Consider the following 20305-nt stretch of genomic DNA (forward strand, 5'->3'; position numbering starts at 1 on the left):
GGCCTTAGCCCAATCACTCTTGTCAACGTGATGAGGAAGATAAACTAGTATGTCTAAGAGTTACAGTGCTTGATAGCTTTCATCTGAAGTTGTTTGTCCATTATCTCCTCTGTCTTGGTGACTGGCCAGAAATTAGGACTGAGTATGAGTTAAGGTGGTTTAAATCAATATTTATTTGCTGTGAAAGCCAATCTGCTAAACTCTGGATTAGCATCCTGGGGAATAGACCAAGCTGCCTAGTCTATAATGAAAGGTCACCAACTTCATTGGGGGCAGACAGCACAACAGTATGGTGTTTGCTGAGCTTGACAAATAAAAATGGATATATTTTCTCCTTAGTTCCTAATGTAATTAAAACTATTTTAATATGTTAAATCCTGTTAGTGCTTAAAGTTGGAAAAGAATGGCATCTATTATGTGATACTGGATAGTCATGATATAATTCATACTTAAAAATCAAATTTCCTAATTGTATATCTTTATTTTTTTCATAAACTCAACTGCACTTGAAAAATAACAGATATTACAGTAAACGGCTGAAAATTCTACTCCTATCCAAAAGAAATGGTTTTAAGCTTAGTTATTAAAAATGTATTATTAGACATGCTAATTTCTTTATTCAGTTAAGAGAAAACTACTATTTCCTTTGTGTGCATAGTTCCCTTTTGGCCTGACACTATATTTCTGGATACTCCAACTGTTTTTTCTTAAAATCCAACTATAATTCCTGCAGGGAACAGGAATTTTTCCTTCCAAATGCTATAAGGGTAGGAATAAAATTGCTTGTATTCCTTTTACTTTCTTTTAGGATTTGTTCTCATTATTATGGTTAAATTATAATTGCAGTAAAAAATCCCAAATTCATGTAAATTTAATTTACATAATCAAAATCAAATCCAATTATGCAAATTTTAATTTACATAATCAAAATTACATAAACGTTACTAAATCCTAAATTTATGTAAGTTAAGATGAAAATAACATCTAGTAAGGAATATAAGGTCTACTGGTAGTAATAAGCTTGTATCAATTCTGGCAATAAACAATCATCTCAGAGACTAATTCCTACCATACAGCCAATAGTATGAAAACATCTCACTGCAGTTCAGTTCCTATGGGTCTGCTGAAGGAAGCTGAGTCAATCTGTCAGTATGCAGTGGAAAGAAAGTTTCATGGGTAGAAAATTTACATGAAGTCAGACTGAAAGGGGGAATGAGATCAGACTGGCTCTCCAAGTTACGAGGTTACTTTAGTTATTGAAAGTGGAAGCTGCTTCTAAACTTTTCAGTGTGTCAAAAAGTTAAATACAATTACATGGTTTTTTTGTTGTTGTTGTTTGTTTTGTTTTCCCCAGTCCTGGGGCTTGAACCCTAGGCTTTGGCTCTGCCCCTCAGCCTCTCTGTGCTTAAGGCTGATGCTCTACTACTTGAGCCAAAGAACCACTTCTGGTTTTCTGAGTGGTTTATTGGAGATGAGTCTCATGGGCTTTCCTGCCCAGGGCTGACTTTGAACTGCAATCCTCAGATCTCAGCATCCTGAGTAGCTAGGATTACATGAGTGAGACACTGGTACCCAGCTAACTACGTTTTTTCCTATGGTACTTTCCTGTCAACATTCACAATCTGAGTTTAGTAAAATGGCAAGAAAAATATAGCCCAAAAGTCACAAAAACCTGAGCGTTCCCCAGTTATAACTGCAGTGAATAGCAGCAGTGGCTCTTCCGCAACATCTTGCTGCCATGAGTAGTGGGGAATATTTGCCCAGCAAAGACAGTGAAGCCAAGATTTAACCAGGGCAGTGTCTCCTTAAATGTGATAGAAAAATCAGCCTAAATCCCAAGTTTTTCTCTGTTTCTAAGCAATATTTATTGGGAACACTTAAGAGTGAGTGACTCACAAAACATTGCTGCTTTCAAATACCACCATGTCTACTCTCTAACAAGAAAAGGCAAAGAGGTGCCAGCTTTGTCCTGGAACTTTATATAAAAAAAGAAATTAGAAGATGCTGTGAGCTTTTATAGTCATGGGGATTTTTTTTTTTAATTTTCTGCAAATAGAATCCCCACCCAATAATCTACTGTGAAACTTCTACAGAACAAACAAGGCAAATGATACATATATTTCAAGTGCAATCTTTCCAATCAAGCCCTAACTTGAGAGTTAGTTTGTACTAAGTCTGACAAAGCTGTGTCCCTGTGCTATAATGTCCAAACTAACCCTGAGAAGATGCTCCTAACATATGACTTAGTAGTTCCCATGAGAAAACATCCTCCTACTCCCGTTAAGCCTAAACATTTTTATTTTTTTTTTTGGGGGGGGGGGGGGGAGGTCAGTCATGGGCTTGAACTCTGGGCCTGGATGCTGTTCCTCAGCACTTCAGCGCAAGGCTAGTGCTCTACCACTTGAGCCACAGAACCACTTCCGGTTTTATGAGTGGTTTATTAGAGATAAGAGTCTCATGGCCTTTCCTGCCCAGGCTGACTTTGAACTGCGATCCTCAGATCTCAATCTCCTGAGCAGCTGGGATTACAGGCATAAGCCACCAATGTCCAGCTTACACCTAAACATTTTGGACTTACACACAGGCAAAAGACTGTCCCCTCTCCCCAAGTCTTCACCATTGCTTTCAACATTCAGTATGGTTGGCTCAAGAACACAAAATAATTTAGCAATAGGTAGATTGGCTTCCTCCATGAGTTTATCTAATTTTCTCAAAAGATTGCAAAATCCCACTTCAAAATTCAATAAATTACACACACACACACACACACATACACACACACCCCAAACTTCCTTGCTATACCCCCCCCCAAAGGCAATCCCACCAATAAAATTAATCCAAAATGCCTAATTTATGAACTCAGCAGAGCAGGTTTCCCTTTTCTAAAGGGCATGTGCTAGCAAACAAATGTTGAGATAAAAGCTACTATTGTGCATAGAGATTAATCACAGCTGTTTTAGCAGTTTTAAAAGTAGAATAGTTCCTCACACTATAGTTGCCTTTCACTTGATTCCTGAAACTCTATGCTGAGGAGTATCCTAATCCCTCATCCCCAAAAGATGGATTCAAGAACAGATAAAGACAAAAAGTTGAAGAATCCGAGTGCAAAGAGAAGGTGAGGCTCCCAAGCTACTTTTAAACATCACTGCCCAGCCATGTAGCCCCGTGCTCTGCAAGCTGTCTTAACATCTGCCTGTTCTTTAGTTACCACTCTCTCCTACCCATCACCTACACTGTCACTCTTACGAGAGGCATTGGAGAACAGGATGTAATTGAAGTTTTCAGTCTGAGGACTTGATAGTGAAACTCCAAAGACAAAAATGCCATGTGATGGTTTTTTTCTCATGTAATGCAAAGGCGAGAACAGTGAGTTACAATTGCTCCAGACATACTGAGTGCATGTACATCTACCATGATATGGCATGGCAGCTAAAGCCCAAGATTAGCAGCTTGGGAATGACTGTGTTGCTCCTGCCTACCAGCCACAGTCATAGCTTCTTGTTGTGTTAAACATATTCCAAGACAGGAAGGAGTGGGACAGGAAGATGGCCCTGAGAAGGATGCCTGCAACCTAAAGGGCTTCTAGCATTTGCATTCTATTCCTTTGCATAGAAGAATGGTCCCCAAGGAAAATGGTTATCATCTGAAAATCACCCCAGAGCAAATTAGAATGAAGTGCACTACTTACTTCAAATGGAAGGCTAGATTCTAGATTCCTAGGTAATAGAACAAGAGCCTACCCCTACAACCCCATGTCAGTTAAAACTATTTCCTTAGAGAGCATCTTACTAGCATGAAAGGTACCACTGTCCAGTTAGAAGCCAGACCTAACAGGTTCATAGGCAGAAATAAACTGCATGTAAACCTAGAGGTGTTGCTATTTCCCTCTTCTCTTCCTTTCTTTCTTTCTCTTTCTCCCTTCTCCTTCCTCTCCCTTCTCCTTCCTCTCCCTGTCATTTTCTTGCCAAGAGGAAGAAGCATTAATATAGTATGGGACATAAAGGAAAGAAATTTGACAAAGACAAGGTAATTGGGATAAGAAACAGTATTTGCAAAACAAATTCTATCAAGAAACTGACAAATTTCAGGAAGGAGAGGAAGATGATTTACTTTAGAAAGTGAAGGTAAAATATTAGGGAGGACATTACTGCCTGAGATCCATTTCTCTAAATTTACCACATGAAACATGATTTAGCTGTCTACCGGCAAAGAAAGCAAGGGGAAAAAAGTAGAATAAAATGTAAGCAATCATAGCTTCTTGTTGTTTTTAAGGTATTTAAAATGTACTGTATGATTTTTTTGTTTCTTTTGTATGTTCTTCCCCCACAGTATAACCCCTGTTTTCACTATATTTGATTCCAGTGCCCTGCATTTTGCATATATATTTTTCTAATTTGGGGAGGGGAAGGGAAATAACAAAATGCTGAAATAAGGATACAGGCTGATCCATTGTAACAATGAGATGTACAAGACACTATGTTGAAAATGAACTTTACAACTTGGAAGGGGGGGAGGGAGGAATTTGAGAGGTGGGGAGGGAAGGGATGGTAGGGGAAAAACAAAGGTAACAATGCTCGATAGGAAATGTAGTCATTACCTTACTCGTAACTGTAACCCCTCTGTACAGTATTTCTACAATAAAAAAATTTTAAAAAATAGCTTGTTTTTTTAAACTATAGGAAAAAAGTATTCACGTCTTTTCACTGGAGAAGCTAAAATTACTGTCATATTGTGAGATGCACTCCCTTTGCACGAATCTATGTCTATCAAATCTAAAACCACTTCCATGTTCCTTAGCTGAATTTGGTATCAGATCAATAGAAGTATATAGTGGGGAGGAGATTCACAACGAAAACAAAGGATTTGTCTGTGGTTCTGGAGGACCTGCACCTGATCAGTAAAGAGAAGACACAGTCTGCAAGTTAACATTCTGGCCTGGAGCTCTGAAAATAGACAGCAGCTATGGCTTTAATCTTAAAATGTAATTGCATGAAGCTCTCAAGGTTTTAGACACATGTATCACTGTCGGCCACTGGCCCTTCCCTCTCTTTCGTTCTCTCGACTGTGTGTTTATCTCCTGACTCCCAACAGACTTTGATTCATGGGTGAACCACAAATCAAAAGTAAAAATAAACTTTACCAAGTCGTTATATTCTCTTTTACCAAAGTTTTAAATTATTTTGCTTCTTTGTGGGGTGTTTATTGTTGGCCATTCTGGTTTTGCAATTTATTTTCTCAAGCACAGTATCCAGAATGAGTCTGTATTAAAGGAACAAAAAGCCAAACCAATGGAAACCATCTGAGCATCTGTGTGCTACAATGTTAAATAAAAATCAGTTTACTGTATCAGTATGTGAGATGGCAGAAAAGGGAAGTGGATCTTATTTGAAAGAAGATGACAATTCAAACACAAAACAAATAGAGTCATGAAAGAAACTGAGTAAGTTATGGGGAAGCAATCTACACCCAGTAAGACTGGACAATGCAGGCTACATTTGCCTCTGGAGCAATGTTCTCTCATGTAGGAAGGCCAGCACCTTCTGAGTAGATGATAGATGGGTAGCAGCTTCTTCTTTCTTCTTCTTCAACTGTAGTAAGAAGGAAATCTCTGCTTGCCACCAAGGTAGCAGAAAGTGGCATTTTTCTCTCCTGCTCTTGGCTGAAGGGCTGCATTCTTAGTTTACCAACACAGCTGCAGGGCACTACTGCAATGACTCAGGGATGGTGCTGACAACCTGGGTTGCCTCTGTGGCTGCTGAAGAGGAACCAAAGAAGGTTTGATTTCTCTGTTGATCTCTTAGATAAGGAGGAACTGAGGAGCTTTTGATGTGAAGAATCCTGGTGTCCATCACCTGGCAGTCGATCTGCATCATCACTTCATAGTCCTGCCCATTGATCACATTCTCTGCAGAGAGGAATAGACACAAGGCTTAGAATTCAATAGAATGTGGGTCTCTGCTATGACCTTCATTCCAAAGACATGTGCTTTAAGGGTGTTAACTGTGAACATACTTTCAAAAGTGCTGCTCACTCAGCAGAGCTATAGATCGGTAGGTACCATCTACCATCTCTGTAATTTTAGTTCTCAAAGAGCCCTCGTTGGCTCAATAAGGAGTGGGCCACTATCAGAGTTCAGAGCGCAGAGTGTACCTGTTCACAGATATTACATCTTTTGTATGACTTCCATGAAGTGAATTACCATGATTAGAGCAACTAAAACAGATTTTAGTGTAGGACAGAGGTAAGAATACTTAAGCCCCCTTCCTTCCCTTCAACAATGGAAACAATTGTCAAAGGAGTCAGACATGTGAATGGAGCCAAGGCTGCTTAGCCCCTATTCATCAGTACAGTTTCATTTAAGATACTCCCAACTGTGAATTTAAAGGTTTGTCATGGCTTATTAGCCATGACCGGACCCCAAAAAAAATTCAATTTAGAGAGTGGAAAATAAAAAAAAAAAAAAGAAGAAGAAGAAGCCATAGTCATCTGATAATTATGCTTTCCCAGAAATTATTATCATAACACTTTCATATTGGGGCAATCTATATTCCAGAGTTCCTGATTCCAAGTACGGAGACATTAGACTTCCAATAAGAGATGGGACTAAGTACTGTATACAGACAGGACTTGCAGGCAAACTAGGGAGTATTTATAGGAGGGAACGGGAAACTCACGTAGAGTTATGATTAACATATGGGCTTACTTCATTATCATGAGTTTAAAAACACACAGATACAATATTCCCTTGTTACTTCCTAAGAGAATAAAAGCTCTTTATATTTTAGGAACAGGGCCAAATTACTCCCTAATTTGTAATCCTGGGTGGTCCTGTTCCAACTTGTAGTCAATGAAATGTGGGCATTAAGCTGATGAGAGAATTATAAACATAATATTTGCGAATCCCAGTTGAACAATTGCAGCAGTGGAGTTAGAAGCTGTGTGAACTTGGAAGAATGTTTGGTAGTTAATGTGGCATCCAATTTTTCTTTTTCCATCTGTGAACGTGGAGCTGGGGGTTGGGACAGCTTAGTCCTGTACTGCTGCCTTTTTATGAAGCTGATACAAAGGCAATTAGAGCTTTTTAAAATTAAGCATCTGGCTTCTCTATGGCAAAGAACTGAAGTTAAAAGTAAAATTCCAGGAGCTGAAAAGGTAGAGCACTTGCCTTGCATGCATGAGGCCCTGGGTTCGATTCCTCAGCACCACATAAGCAGAAAAAAAAAGCCAGAAGTGGTGCTATGGCTCAAGTGGTAGAGCACTAGCCTTGAGCTGAAGAGCTGAGGGACAGCGCCCAGGCCCAGAGTTCATACCCCACGACCTGATCCCCGCCCCCCAAAAAAAAAAAACGTAAAATTCCATTATCCTTTCTGTTCCCGTTGACACTGTGCACATAAAGTATAAAATCTGGTGGAAGAAATCCAAAGTTTGACATTTGATCTTCAGATTCCATTATTATGTTTGAGAAAAGTAAGCCATAAAGCATGTCACTGAGGAAGCTAGGAAACACTTCTGGAGATCATCTAGTTGGGGATGTCTTGAATTAGGGGCAACTTCATAGACTTAGATTTTAAGGTCACTGAAATTATATCAAGTTTCATGTGTGTGGTTTTGGAAACAAAGTCCATCAAAATTTCAATAGGACCAAAATGTTAAACATTATGAAGCAGATCTAATAGCCTATCCATTTGAAGTACCCTGATTAGATAAAATATTGTTTTAAATCCAATGGAAAACATCATTCCTTTACTGTTATTGGTTGGTTATCTGTTCCAATGTTTAAACAGTATCTAATGATGATTAAGCTCTCATTAAACTAGTATAAATCTCTCCAATTACTGAGTAATTTTCTTGTTTCCCAGCCTTACTAGAAATGAAGAACAGCTGGCTACTGCTGAGTACTAACTCACTTAACCTATTCTTTTATTGTGGTGGGTTAGTCCCAATTTTTACAAGTCATGCTCTTAGAAATGACTATCAAATCAGTTGCTCACATTTAGAGAATTAAATTTCAATGCCTGTAAGTTAGCTATCATTTCTCATCAAAGTATTTTTCCAAAAAGTAGGGGATGAAACAGGAGTCATTTTATTCAGACACAAGACCAAGTTCAGATTTCAAGACCAAACTAGTCATTTTCTTTTGGAACCACAGTCACACATGTATGTGTGCCTGTGTGGGTGCACACGCATGCATGTATACACACATGCTCATGCACCGCTGCATCATAGAAGACCAAATAATGGAAAACACATGTCAGAGACATGCGATACACATTAGTATTTTTTACTGCTTTCCTGATTTAACTCAGAATCCAGATGACAGTTTAAGATTAAGACTAGGTTCTCTAATATAGCCCAAACCACCTGTAAAAGTCATTAGAGGCCATGAGCCTGGGGTGGTTGAAACTGATAACTGTAGATCTTTAATACTCTAAATATCAAGAAGGGATGGAAAATCTGGAAATATAAGCTCAGACACTTTGAAGGAAAAGCTGCAATATGATTCCAAAATTTGGAAGGAGTTCCTAGCCATGGATAAAGTAGCATTGCCACTTAAGCACAACCAGGAGACTCAGGGTAGTGTTAGTCCAAGTGGTTTTACAATAAACTCTGTTTATTCCCTTCTTCTGAAGGTGATATATTCTGGACCAAGAAAACTGTCAGGATTTCTAGAAGACAACTATAGAAGTAAGTGAATATCTGAGGCTGATTTTAGGAAACTCCTTCTGAAACACAAGCTGGATACTTTAGCTATTGTGTTTGGGATAGAACTCAGGGCCTAACACATGCTAGTCAAGTGGTGTTTGGGATAGAACTCAGGGCCTCACACATGCTAGTCAAGTAGTCTACTACATTCTCTGACGTACACTCTCTTATCAGAATAATGTTTAGAGTGACCCAGTACCCCTAAAGGCTAGTTAGAATGACTATAGCAACTGTCTGTATACACTCTGGGGACCTTATAAATGGGTTTTTGGATGGTTAGTGAGGTAGTTTCACCATAACCAATTGTCTGAATTACTGTAGTAAAGGTAGACAAACTGCAAATGGCTCATGGAACTCCTGATCTTTGTAAGCACCTTTGGCCCTGGGCTGAGGGGCATTCTGAAACAGCATAGAGACTCTAAAACTCTGCCTAGTAAGCAGATGAGAACCCAGTTATCCTTTACTTGAAGGCTCTGAGTTTTAGTAGGTGACTACCCCTGGAAAGGACCCTTCTAGTTGTAGCCATAATTTGCTTCTCAGTGTAAATTTAAAACATCACAGTGGGTTCTAATTAGGGATTTAGAATCTGAAGACTGGTGGCATAAGAGGATCAGGAGAGAAAAAGCCCATGAAAGGAAACTCAGGCATGATTGTAAGGGCTTGAGAACATGGTCTCCACTTTAGTTAAGTCAGGGTTTCATGACAAAAGAAATTGAAAGTCAAGTTACCTGAAAAGACTGATAAAAGAATGAGTTGGAACACTAATTTGAGTCAGAAAAAAGGTATAGTTAACTATAAATACTTAAACTTCAATATTAAGCAGGGAAGAATGGCTTTAAACACAAGCAATGAAATAAATGTGTTTCTGAATGCAGAAACATTGGAGGAAGCCAGATAAATTGTATGGTCATTAGAGGTGGAAAAAGTCTAGGCAGTGTGGAATTATGAACAGCCTATAAATACACAGTAACTGAATTAAGCATAGTCTGCCAGCTGACTGTTAGCTGGGAGATGACTAACACAAAAACCAGAACATTGACCATAAAATAAAGATAACTAAAGATTCAAAATTTTTCATGAAGTTTAATTGTAAAAAGTGACAAAATTGGGGCTGGGAAGGTGGCTCAGTGGTAGAGTGCTTGCCTTGCATGCATGAGGCCCTGGGTTCGATTCCTCAGCACCACATAAGCAAAGAAAAAAAGCCGGAAGTGGTGCTGTGGCTCAAGTGGTAGAGCGCTAGCCTTGAGCTGAAGAGCTGAGGGACAGCGCCAGGCCCAGAGTTCAGGCCCCACGACCGGACCCAAAAAAAAAAAAAAAAAAAAAAAAAAAAAAAAAGTGACAAAATTTCACCAGTGTTTTTCCAGGAAGCACATATAATAAAACAGATTTCTATTCAGACTTAGATTCCAGTCCTAACAAAGTCACTTGTCTTATGCCAGCTTGCCTGGTGACAGGCCAGTCCCATTGGTATCTGTATATGAATGGGACCATGAAGGTTGATAAAATGCACCCATTCATGGACATCAACAGATAACTTCAACTAAAATAAGCAGAAAAATAAGGGAGACATGAATAGAATCACTCATGAAGTAGGTAAAATCATATTTCTACTGTGGCTCCCAAGAACTTCCATAAGCTAACTTTACTCTGCCAATCTTTTTTTTTTTTTTTGGGTGGGGGGCAGTCATGGGGCCTGAACTCTGGGCCTGGGCGCTGTCCCTCAGCTCTTCAGCTCAAGGCTAGCGCTCTACCACTTGAGCCACAGCGCCACTTCCAGCTTTTTTTCTTTTTGCTTATGTGGTGCTGAGGAATCGAACCCAGGGCCTCATGCATGCAGGGCAAGCACTCTACCACTGAGCCACCTTCCTAGCCCTACTCCGCCAATCTTATATTAATTTTCAACCTGAGTCCTGATTTTGACCATTTCAACATACCATGCATTGCTAGCATTTGTGGAAAGAAAAAACCCACTTTTTTGCTCTTTACTACCTATATTCTATTTATCCTTTAAGGCCCACTTCAAGTCTCACTTCTAAGAAATCTTCCATGAGAACGCCACAATTCATATTTAACTTTATAACTAACACATAATTGTTCTATTTAATTGAATAGTGTTAAAGTCATAGAAAAGAGGTTTAGCTTCCTTAAGGAATGCCTGGCAAAAACTGGGACAGGGTGAAAATGAAAGGGTAAAGAGAGGGGCTGGGAAGGTGGCTCAGTGGTAGAGCGCTTGCCTTGCATGACTGAGGCCCTGGGTTCGATTCCTCAGCACCACATAAGCAAAATGAAAAAAGCTGTGGCTCAAGTGGTAGAGAGCTAACCTTGAGCTGAAGAGCTGAGGGACAGCGCCCAGGCCCCACGACCAGACCAAAAAAAAAAAAAAAAAAAAGGGTAAAGAGAATAAAAATAGAACCTCTTAGCTGGGTGCCAGTGGCTCACGCTTGTAACCCTAGCTACTCAGGGGGCTGAGATGTGAGGATTGCAGTTCAAAGCCAGCTCCAGCAGGAATGTCCATGAGACTCTTATCTCCAATTAACCACCAGAAAAACAGAAGTGGTGCTATGGATCAAGTGGTAGAGCACTAGCTCTAGCTGAAGAGCTGAGGGGTACTGCCCAGGCCCAGAGTTTAAGACCCACAACTGACTAAATAAATAAATAATAAAACTTCTTACTCATCAGCTGCAAAGAACACTGAGCAAGTAAGTATTGTCATTCTACATATGGAAACAGTGCTTCCAACTTGAAAAATCTGGAGGCATAACACATGCAAAGTCAAAAAGCTACCAATGGCCACATATGCACTTTGCTGAAAGAAATTAGTTTCCTTGATGAGGTTGGGGAAGATTTAGTGTGGGGAATATTTAAGGCAGGGAAAGGGTAAAAGAAGGTTATCCCATACTCAACAGTAGCTCAAACAAGAATCTGTCAAACACTAAAAGGGTACTATGGCCACTGAAAAATGGGGAGTCAGATAAGAAAGTGCTTGTCCTTTTAGATCTATAAAGATGTTACAAAACAAGTATGGGCATAGAGAAACCATTGGCTCTCAAGGTACACCATTAGCCATGACGATGGAAGGATTAATAGAATTTTCTGAGCAGGAGCCAGGGTTGCTGGCCATTCTGGAATGCATAGTACCAGTTCCATATAACAGAGGTTCTGCATCTCAAACAATAGTCATGTAGATTTAAAACAAACTTGATTATTACTGTATTTGTCTAAACTTACTGCTTTACATTTAAGTGTACAGTACTTTTATATGGGTTATTAAATATATATTAAATTCCTAGGAATGTAACTAATAAGCATAACTTGCTTAATAAACATGTGCTATATGCTAAATACTGATCATCTAATTTTCCTAACAACCTCCTTAAGGACTCAGGTATTATTGTTGCTAGTATTATTGCCATTTTAAAGAAGGAATATAAACGAAGCATAGAGGCATTCATATGACCAGCCACTCAGCTATGAATGGCAAAGTAGAAGATTCTAACCTAAGCAGTGTGGTTACAGAAATCACTCACACTAGTGGTTACCATCAGGACATTCTATATTTGTGCTTTTGCCCTCACTGTAATAGTGCCTGTCTGTGAAACACCTAACATCCTCACTGTGTCTTCCAATACAACAGAAGCAAATTAAACATTATACATCCATTAAATTAGCAAATGTTTCTTGAATTCCTACCATACACTAAACACTGAGGAAATAGGAGTGAACAAAACAGGAGGGGGGAAAAAAGAAAAACCTTTGACCTCAGTAGGCTTAGTTCTTACAAAAGTGAAGGAATGAAGACAGAAAATAAAATAAAGAAAGAAGCATAGAGAATTGTAAGTGCAGTGGCAAGTTGGTGCCCTGTTGCAGGCAGGTCTCATTAACAAGAGGTGAGGCCAATAGTTGCTGACAGCCTGAGATGACTAATTCAATCTTATCCTTAGCTGAAATCAAGAGACATGTAAGATCTTACTTTTCAATTAAAAAAAAGTTTACTTATTGGACATAGAAATCTTTGATGAGATGACATGAGGATTTTTTTAAAGAAATCTTAAAAGTTAAGGGATTAATGCAGATACTTCTTTCAGATAGTATAATCATGGAAAAAATAGCTATGGCTGCTTTATTTAGATATTCCTACAAACAACTGAAGCTCATTTTGGATATTTCACTATTCAATTTATTTTTGTACATGAAGTAATCAGAAAATATTTATTTTGGAAAAGACTGAAGAAAGAACTTTCCCTTTTGCAACTATTGGAAACTGATCTAGAAAAACCAACAAAGAACTAAGAAAAGGATCTCCATATTATTCAAATAAGAAACTGGTATATATATGATTAAGCTAGTAGGAGTCTGAGAATAGGTTGCAAACCAAATTCCCAGATATTCCTGGTCATAACTATGGGGCTCAAACCATAAAGAAATACTTTTTAGGGGCTGGGAAGGTGGCTCAGTGGTAGAGTGCTTGCCTTGCATGCATGAGGCCCTGGGTTCAATTCCTCAGCACCACATAAGCAGAAAAAATAAAAGCCCGGAAGTGGTGCTGTGGCTCAAGTGGTAGAGTGCTAGCCTTGAGCTGAAGAGCTAAGGGACAGCGCCCAGGCCCAGAGTTCAGACCCCACGACCGGACCCCCCCCCCCCCTAAAAAGAAATACTTTTTAAAATATAATTTTGACTTTCAGAACTCCAAAAAGTTTCTCATACTCTCTCAACTCCCAATAGGTATCCCCAATACAGCAAAAATTCCACCTTTCTAGAAGCTCCACAGCTGTCTCATAGGAATGTTAGAATCTGGATTCCTCCAGAGGCTCTTCCTAATGTTTACTTCCATTTGTTAATTACTCTACAGGAGTAGAATCAGGGACCTTGTGTAAATTCTTAGGGAGCAGACAAAGGAAATGTGTTCATAAAGGCAGTTGGCAGACAACTCAATGTCCCAAGGTGGAATCAAAGCCAAATTCCCAAATATTGGTAATCACTCATAAAACTGTAGGTATTCTGCTTCAAATGCTTCAAATTCTATCTTTGTACTATTTACAACCTGTTGTTGGACAAAATATAAGATGGGATATGAAAACTTGCAGAATATACAACAGGATGTCTATATCTAATAGAAATTAGAGGGTAAACTTGTTTTTATAATACTCATTTGTAGCTCTGTTGTGAAGGGTAATGAATACATCTCCCATTCATTCAAAAAGAAGTACAGAAGAGGATAGGATGTAGTTTTGGAAATGGCAAGGCTTATTTGTAAAGTCTAAGCACATTATTTAGTATTGTGACAAGAGTAATGGTTATAATAAATTAAGGAAACTTCTATAAAACAAAGAAATTCAGAGCTACCTTTAATACATGTGCACTGTAATATAAAGGTATTTAGAAGATTAATGTTTCTGGAGGAAATGAAGATGGAGTAAGAGAAGGGTGACTTAGAGCACTGGTGTTTTACTTTCAAATAACAGTTCTGGTTTAAGTTGTTAAATAAATCCCAACTTGAGTAATTAACTTGCAGTTCTCATTTTTTCAAGCTTATTCTACAATGTCATGGTTTAAAGTTCACTTTCTTAGGAGCTACCATGCGACAGTGTAATAGGAAAAAAAACATACTTTATTTAAGTTGTGCACTTAAAAACTAATATTCAGAAAGGATCTTGGGAAGGTACCTTTTACTCCTACAAACACATCACCTCCAAATAGCTGTGGTTTATTATTTAGAGAGAGAATTTTTGCCAAAGAAATGATCCAGACTGAGATACAAGCCTAACAGTTGCTTATCATCTGTCTTTATTGAGAAACAATGATTCTCTACTTGGGCCCACAAATTAAATAAAAGCAATAGGCATCCCTGCCTTCATTTTGTATCTATATATCCTTTTCTCTGAGTAATGCAATCCCTTAACTGGGTTCCCTTGGAACCCCCAAAAAGTGACAGGAGACTAGATCATCTGCCAGGCATGAATGATTCCTATTGTAACAGGGCTCCACCTGGCCAATCCTCAGACAAAGGGCTATCAAACCACCTGACCATCAGGACACACCTGTGACTATGACTATTCATGCATACCTTTCTTCTCTTGCCTATTGCCTATCTCTATTTAAACTTAGAACTTATATCTGTACCTGAGAATATGGCTAGGGATGGGCAGAAATGCTGTCTTCCCCTGGCTGCCCACCTCCTTCTGCTCATCACCATATCTCTTTATTTGGCACATAGGGGTAAATGGTTGGACCTGACACACAGAACTCCTGGATCTTTAGGCTTAGGGTCTAAAACTCCAGTTTCAATGCCAAACATTGAATTTAACCTTACTGCCAAAACCTGCAGAGATGGGATAACCAATGGCCTGACTTGTTGGTTTGTGTGCTTAATTCAGAGGGCAGCACCATATTATAGACTTCTTTTCTGACTCAAATGCCACTGTTATTGACTTTGTTTCCTGGCCTGGAGTGGCCATGTCTTCTGGTTTTCCTGGCCATAGCATAACTTGGACAAAGCAGTGTTTGGAACTTCCCTGTAGAATAGATGGGTGAGCTCAGGGATCCTTCGGTATAATACAGTGAGATGAAAGCCTACAATTGTACATCTATAGGGAAAGGAATCAAACATATGATAATCTCTGGGAGAGGAAAATTACTAAAAGACCCATGCATGGGTTCATTCTCAGAACAAACTGTATACCTTATACTGACAGAATTATACAAATATCAAAGAAAATGGCCATTTCATCCATTTTTGTGATGATTCAAGATAAATTAGAGCTGTGTAGGATTTTGAAGTGACACAGTCCCACATTTTAGACTTTAGGAATCAAAAAGATAGAAATACCTTTTAATTCAAGTTCTGTAATTTGTTTTCATTATTCTTACTTCTTACAGACAGTCCAAAAGAAGGGCTGGTCTACATCCTCTATTATATAGTAACTGATTAAATAATTGTTCAAAAACTACAAAGTGCATAAAAAGTATTCACAATGAACTGTATTTTATTTATAAAATTACCACAAACTTTCCCTGTATTTTAGCCTAGTGAGACTCTAAACTGAAGCAGCTTGGAAGGTGGGCTGAGGACCAGTCACTTTGGGCCCTGATATTTCCAGGCCACATCATTGTGAGGAAAAGCACTTAATGTTTTTTTGATATCCCATTTTGTAGACTATTCATTTGCTACATATTTACTGAATCACAACATGTGCCAAGCCTGGTTTCAGGTGTTGGAATTGAGAAGAGGACAAAACATATAACCACATTCTCCTAGTATTTCCATTCTAATAGGGAGGAGAGAGGTAACAAGAAACAAGAGAAGTAAATATACAGTTATGCTTGAAAATGAGAACTAAGAATAAAATAAAGGTATGGAATGTTGTGGGTTAGACTGTTCTGGAAGCATTGAACAGCAAGATAACTGTGTGTGTGTGTGTGTGTGTGTGTGTGTGTGTGTGTGTGTGTGTGTGTGTGTGTATGAGAGAGACAGACAGAGACAGAGGGAGAGAGACACAGAGAGAGAAAAAGACAGAGAGAGAGAGTATGTTGGTTTTGTTGTTGTTAAAACCTGATAGAGTTGAGAGAGCTGTGTGGGGAAAGGGCATTACACACAGAAAGAACAGCCAGGATGGAGACCTCGAGGCTGGCATGTACAGAGTACCCATGAGGCACAGTGAGGAGGCCAGTGTGCTGGCAGAGAGACTAGGGGAAGAGTAAATGGAGATGAGGTCTGAGAGGAACCAGGCTCTTTAAAGGTCAGCCTTTACTCTAGTGAGATGCAAAGCAGTGGGAGGGTTTGCAGAGGACCATCATGAATGACCTGTTTTCATAAAATCTCTCTGACTAGTGGATTGTTACTTTGAAGAATATAAAACCCACTCACATGCCCAAAATTCTTAAGGACTCAGTGTGATAATGTTTGTGGAGTTTTCAGGATGTCAAATGATATAAAGTGTGAGGACTGTTATTGTATAGAGCTGGTGTGGCACAGCATAGAGATATCAGGCTTTAAAATTAGTCATGGGTCTGAAAGTCATCTCTTTCAATCTGGTTATAATTTCATCTGTAAGACAGGAAAACCAGGGGGATTTGTCAAGAGTTAAACAATTATGTCAAATATTTATTACACTGTACAACATACATCTTTTAATATACTAAGACTGAAAGGTGTTATTTGTCATTTCATTGTAGAGCACAGGAAGGAACCCTTAGAATCACCAGTCCTGGTATCTCCTTCCACTGTGTGTGTGTGTGTGTGTGTGTGTGTGTGTGTGTGTGTGTGTGTGTGTGTGTGTGTGTGTGTGTGTGTGTGTGTCTGTGTGTCTGTGTGTCTGTGTGTGTGTGTGTGTGCGTGCACGCTTTGCAGTGCTAGGGATCAAACCCAGGGCCCTGCCCATGTTACTGAGCTGCATCCTCGGCCCTGCTTCATTTATTTTCTCCATCTAATAGATGAAAGTCACAATGACTGCTGTTTCTCTGCTCTGGTAGTATAGAGTTAAAGATTTAATACTTATAACACCACTGTGCAAAAGGAAATATACAGGTTTTCTATTGTTAATACAAGTGTAACTAAGGATGATAGGAGACAGTAGAAAAATCCAGAGGAAGCTGTTGTACTGGAAACAACTTGGGATTTATCTGTTTGTCCTGAAAACAGTATCCAGAGCCTTTTGAATTCTATGGGTTAGTATAAGGAAAAGGAGGAGGAGGAAGAGAAACAGCAGGACAGAGTTGTGCCAGCAAATCTCTATCACATACTATACAGTTTCAGAAAAGAAAAACTGGCAAAGGACTCGGATTCTTTTTAAGTCTTCGTTTAGTGTTAGGAAAGCACTGGATAATTTAGCAAGTTTCCTAGCTCTCATTTTCAAGACAAGTTCTTCTAATCAGCTTTTTGTCCCTTAACTACTTCTTACCAGAATCCTTGACATTTCTTCTTTCTGGGCTTCTTGCTTGAAAATGTTGAGGCCTTCCTGTTAAGTAACTGAAACCACCGCATAGTTTATTTGGGTTAACATTAGTCTCCACAGAAGCCAAGCTCTAGGCTGAAATCTAGGTTGGCTTAAGACTTAGAAAATTCAGACCATAAAGCAGAGAGGGCAGGTCTAGGCACACCTAACTTCTTCCATCGACAGTGACTTTTTACTTTCATATTATTTGTTCACTTAGTGAAAAGACCTCCAAACACACAAAGCTACCTCAGACTGCAGCTGGGCATTACAAACTCCGAACAACTGTAAAGTATAGTCATCACCTATACTTTTTTTACACTCTACTCATAGGCATTATGCAATCTTAACAGCATATGTAATGAACAGGGCATTTTAAACAAGGAGTTCTTTAGATCCACGATTGATGTTCTCCCAGTGGGAGTTGGTTCCTATGATCAATATGATTCAATTACATAAATATTTTCTTAGCAGCTGTTATGTGTTGGGCAGTGTGCTGGGAGCTGGAGAAACAGAGATGAGTAAGACCTGGCCCCTCATCAAAGCATATGCCATCTTGTAAAAATGGCAGCTATGTAAACCCATATAGCAGGGCATAAGTGTAAGGTGGGCATGGTGTAGTAAGATTTGGGGTACCTGAGCTAGGGATGTGGTGGTAGTGAGGTTAACAAGAAAGGACTTCTGAAGAAATTTACTTAAGCCCTAAACCTGAGGACTCTTCAGCCAGGGCTGAGGAGGGGAAAATCTAGAGAGGTGCAACTATTAGTAAATGCATCATGACAGGAGGCAGTGTACAGTACTGTGATACAAAAAGGGATGGGGTTTCTCTGTGGGCTTAAGAGGTACATTGTAGTTTTTTGATATATATTTTTTATTGTAAAGATACTGTACAGAGGGGTTACAGTTACATGAGTAAGGTAATGAGTACATTTCCTATCGAATATTGTTACCCCTCCTTTGTTTTTCCCCTACCATCCCTTCCCTCCCCACCTCCCAAACTCCCCCCTCCCCTTTGTCCCCCCCCCCCCCCCCCCGCAAGTTGTAAAGTTCATTTTCAACATAGTATCTTATATATCTCATTGTTATGATGGGTCAACCTGTATCCTTGTTTCAGCATTTTGTTATTTTCCTTCCCCTACCCAAATTAGAAAAATGTATATACAAGATGCAGGACACTGGAATCAAATAGTTAAAACAGGGGTTATACGGGGAAGAAACGAATCACATAGAACATTAAAAACAACAGCAAGAAAGATAAAATCTCTTGTGTCTCTATCTTAGGGTTTATTTCACTTAGCATTATCTTATATGGCATTATGTATATAGCTTTTGAACATTGTACTTTTTGAAGATGTCTTTTTACATTGGACTTATGACAGAAAAACCAAACCCAATAATGATAATGTGATTCACACATCAAGTGGGATATGCTGTAGTACATTGGACATATGTCAAAACTATTTTTTCTGTACTTTTAACTGATAGATATGAGCAAAACTGATAAACCTCTTAGGTCCTGAGTAAATCTACTACAGCATTTCCTTAAGCCGAAATTTTCAGGAACAGGCTACTTGAGAAAGATCTAGAGAACAAGGGATTATTAAGGGATTACTGAAGAATTTGCTACATTACTACTTTGCTTTCAATTTTTATACTGCTTCCTACTTTTTAATTTGGGTCTATGAAAGACTAGGCATACATACTTCTTGGGCTCTGCTCAGAAAATAATACAATTATGCCATAAAACCATAGTAAAATGTTTTTTATGAGAAAGGAACAAAGTAGTTTACAGTATTGAGAAATAATAGAAAAGAGGAACTGGCATGTACTGTTTTATTTAATTATTAAAACAGTTCTGAAGGATCTAGTATAATCCCCATACTAAAACATAAGAGATCTTATGTCTCAAACATTTTCATAAATTATCCCAAAGCACACAGCTAGTGAAATAGCAAGACCAAATTTGATCTCAAGTCTGATTCTAGAGCCTGGATATTCTTCAGTAATAGCAAGCTATGTGACCTGTCAAGAGGGCACAAACATTTAGACAATAGCAACATCTATGTCCCCTTATTTGAAAAGATGCTTATATGTATATCCCTAACTGGATATTCTTGAGTGTGTACAGGAGGTCAGGATATTCTTATGAGTAACATGGAATAAAAAATACTCTAGTCAAATGCTAGTGGCTCACACCTATAATCCTAGCTTCTCAGAAGGGTGAGATCTAAGGATCGCAGTTCGAAGCCAGCCAGGACAGAAAAGTCTCCATGAGACTCTGATCGCCAATTAGTCACAGAAGAGGCCAGATGTGGAGCTGTGGCTCAAGTGGTAGAGCGCTAGCCTTGAGTAAAAGGAGCTGAGGGACAGCACCCAGACCTAGAGTTTAAGCCCTAGAACCAGCAAAAAATAAGTAATTAGTAAATAAAAATAAAAATTGTCTGGGCTGGAGATACAGTGAGTAGACTGGCAAGTGTGAGGCCCTGAGTTGAAATTCCAGTACCACCTAAATAAATAAAATACATTTTGAAAAATATTCTTTCTAGCCAGGCACTGGTAGCTCATGCCTATAATCCTAGCTACTCAGTTGGCTGAGATCTGAGGATCATGGTTGAAAGCCTGCCCAGGCAGGAAAAGTGAGACTTTAATCTCTAATTAACCACCCCCCCCCC

At 39.0% G+C, this 20305-nt stretch overlaps 1 protein-coding gene across 1 annotated transcript in view; it reads right to left on the reverse strand.

Moving 5' to 3' along the window:
• Window positions 1-4944: 4944 nt before the first annotated feature.
• Atf6 (activating transcription factor 6) overlaps window positions 4945-20305 on the reverse strand; it is a 179272-nt gene continuing 163911 nt past the window's right edge. Inside the window, exon 17 of the mRNA XM_042681408.1 lies at window positions 4945-5905. Within this exon, the coding sequence (XP_042537342.1) occupies window positions 5703-5905 (203 nt within the window). The 3' untranslated portion in view covers window positions 4945-5702. The remainder of the gene's footprint in view (window positions 5906-20305) is intronic.

The sequence above is a fragment of the Dipodomys spectabilis genome, unplaced genomic scaffold (assembly GCF_019054845.1).
Source record: "Dipodomys spectabilis isolate Male_0828 unplaced genomic scaffold, ASM1905484v1 ptg000069l, whole genome shotgun sequence".
Classification (NCBI taxonomy): Eukaryota; Metazoa; Chordata; class Mammalia; order Rodentia; family Heteromyidae; genus Dipodomys; species Dipodomys spectabilis.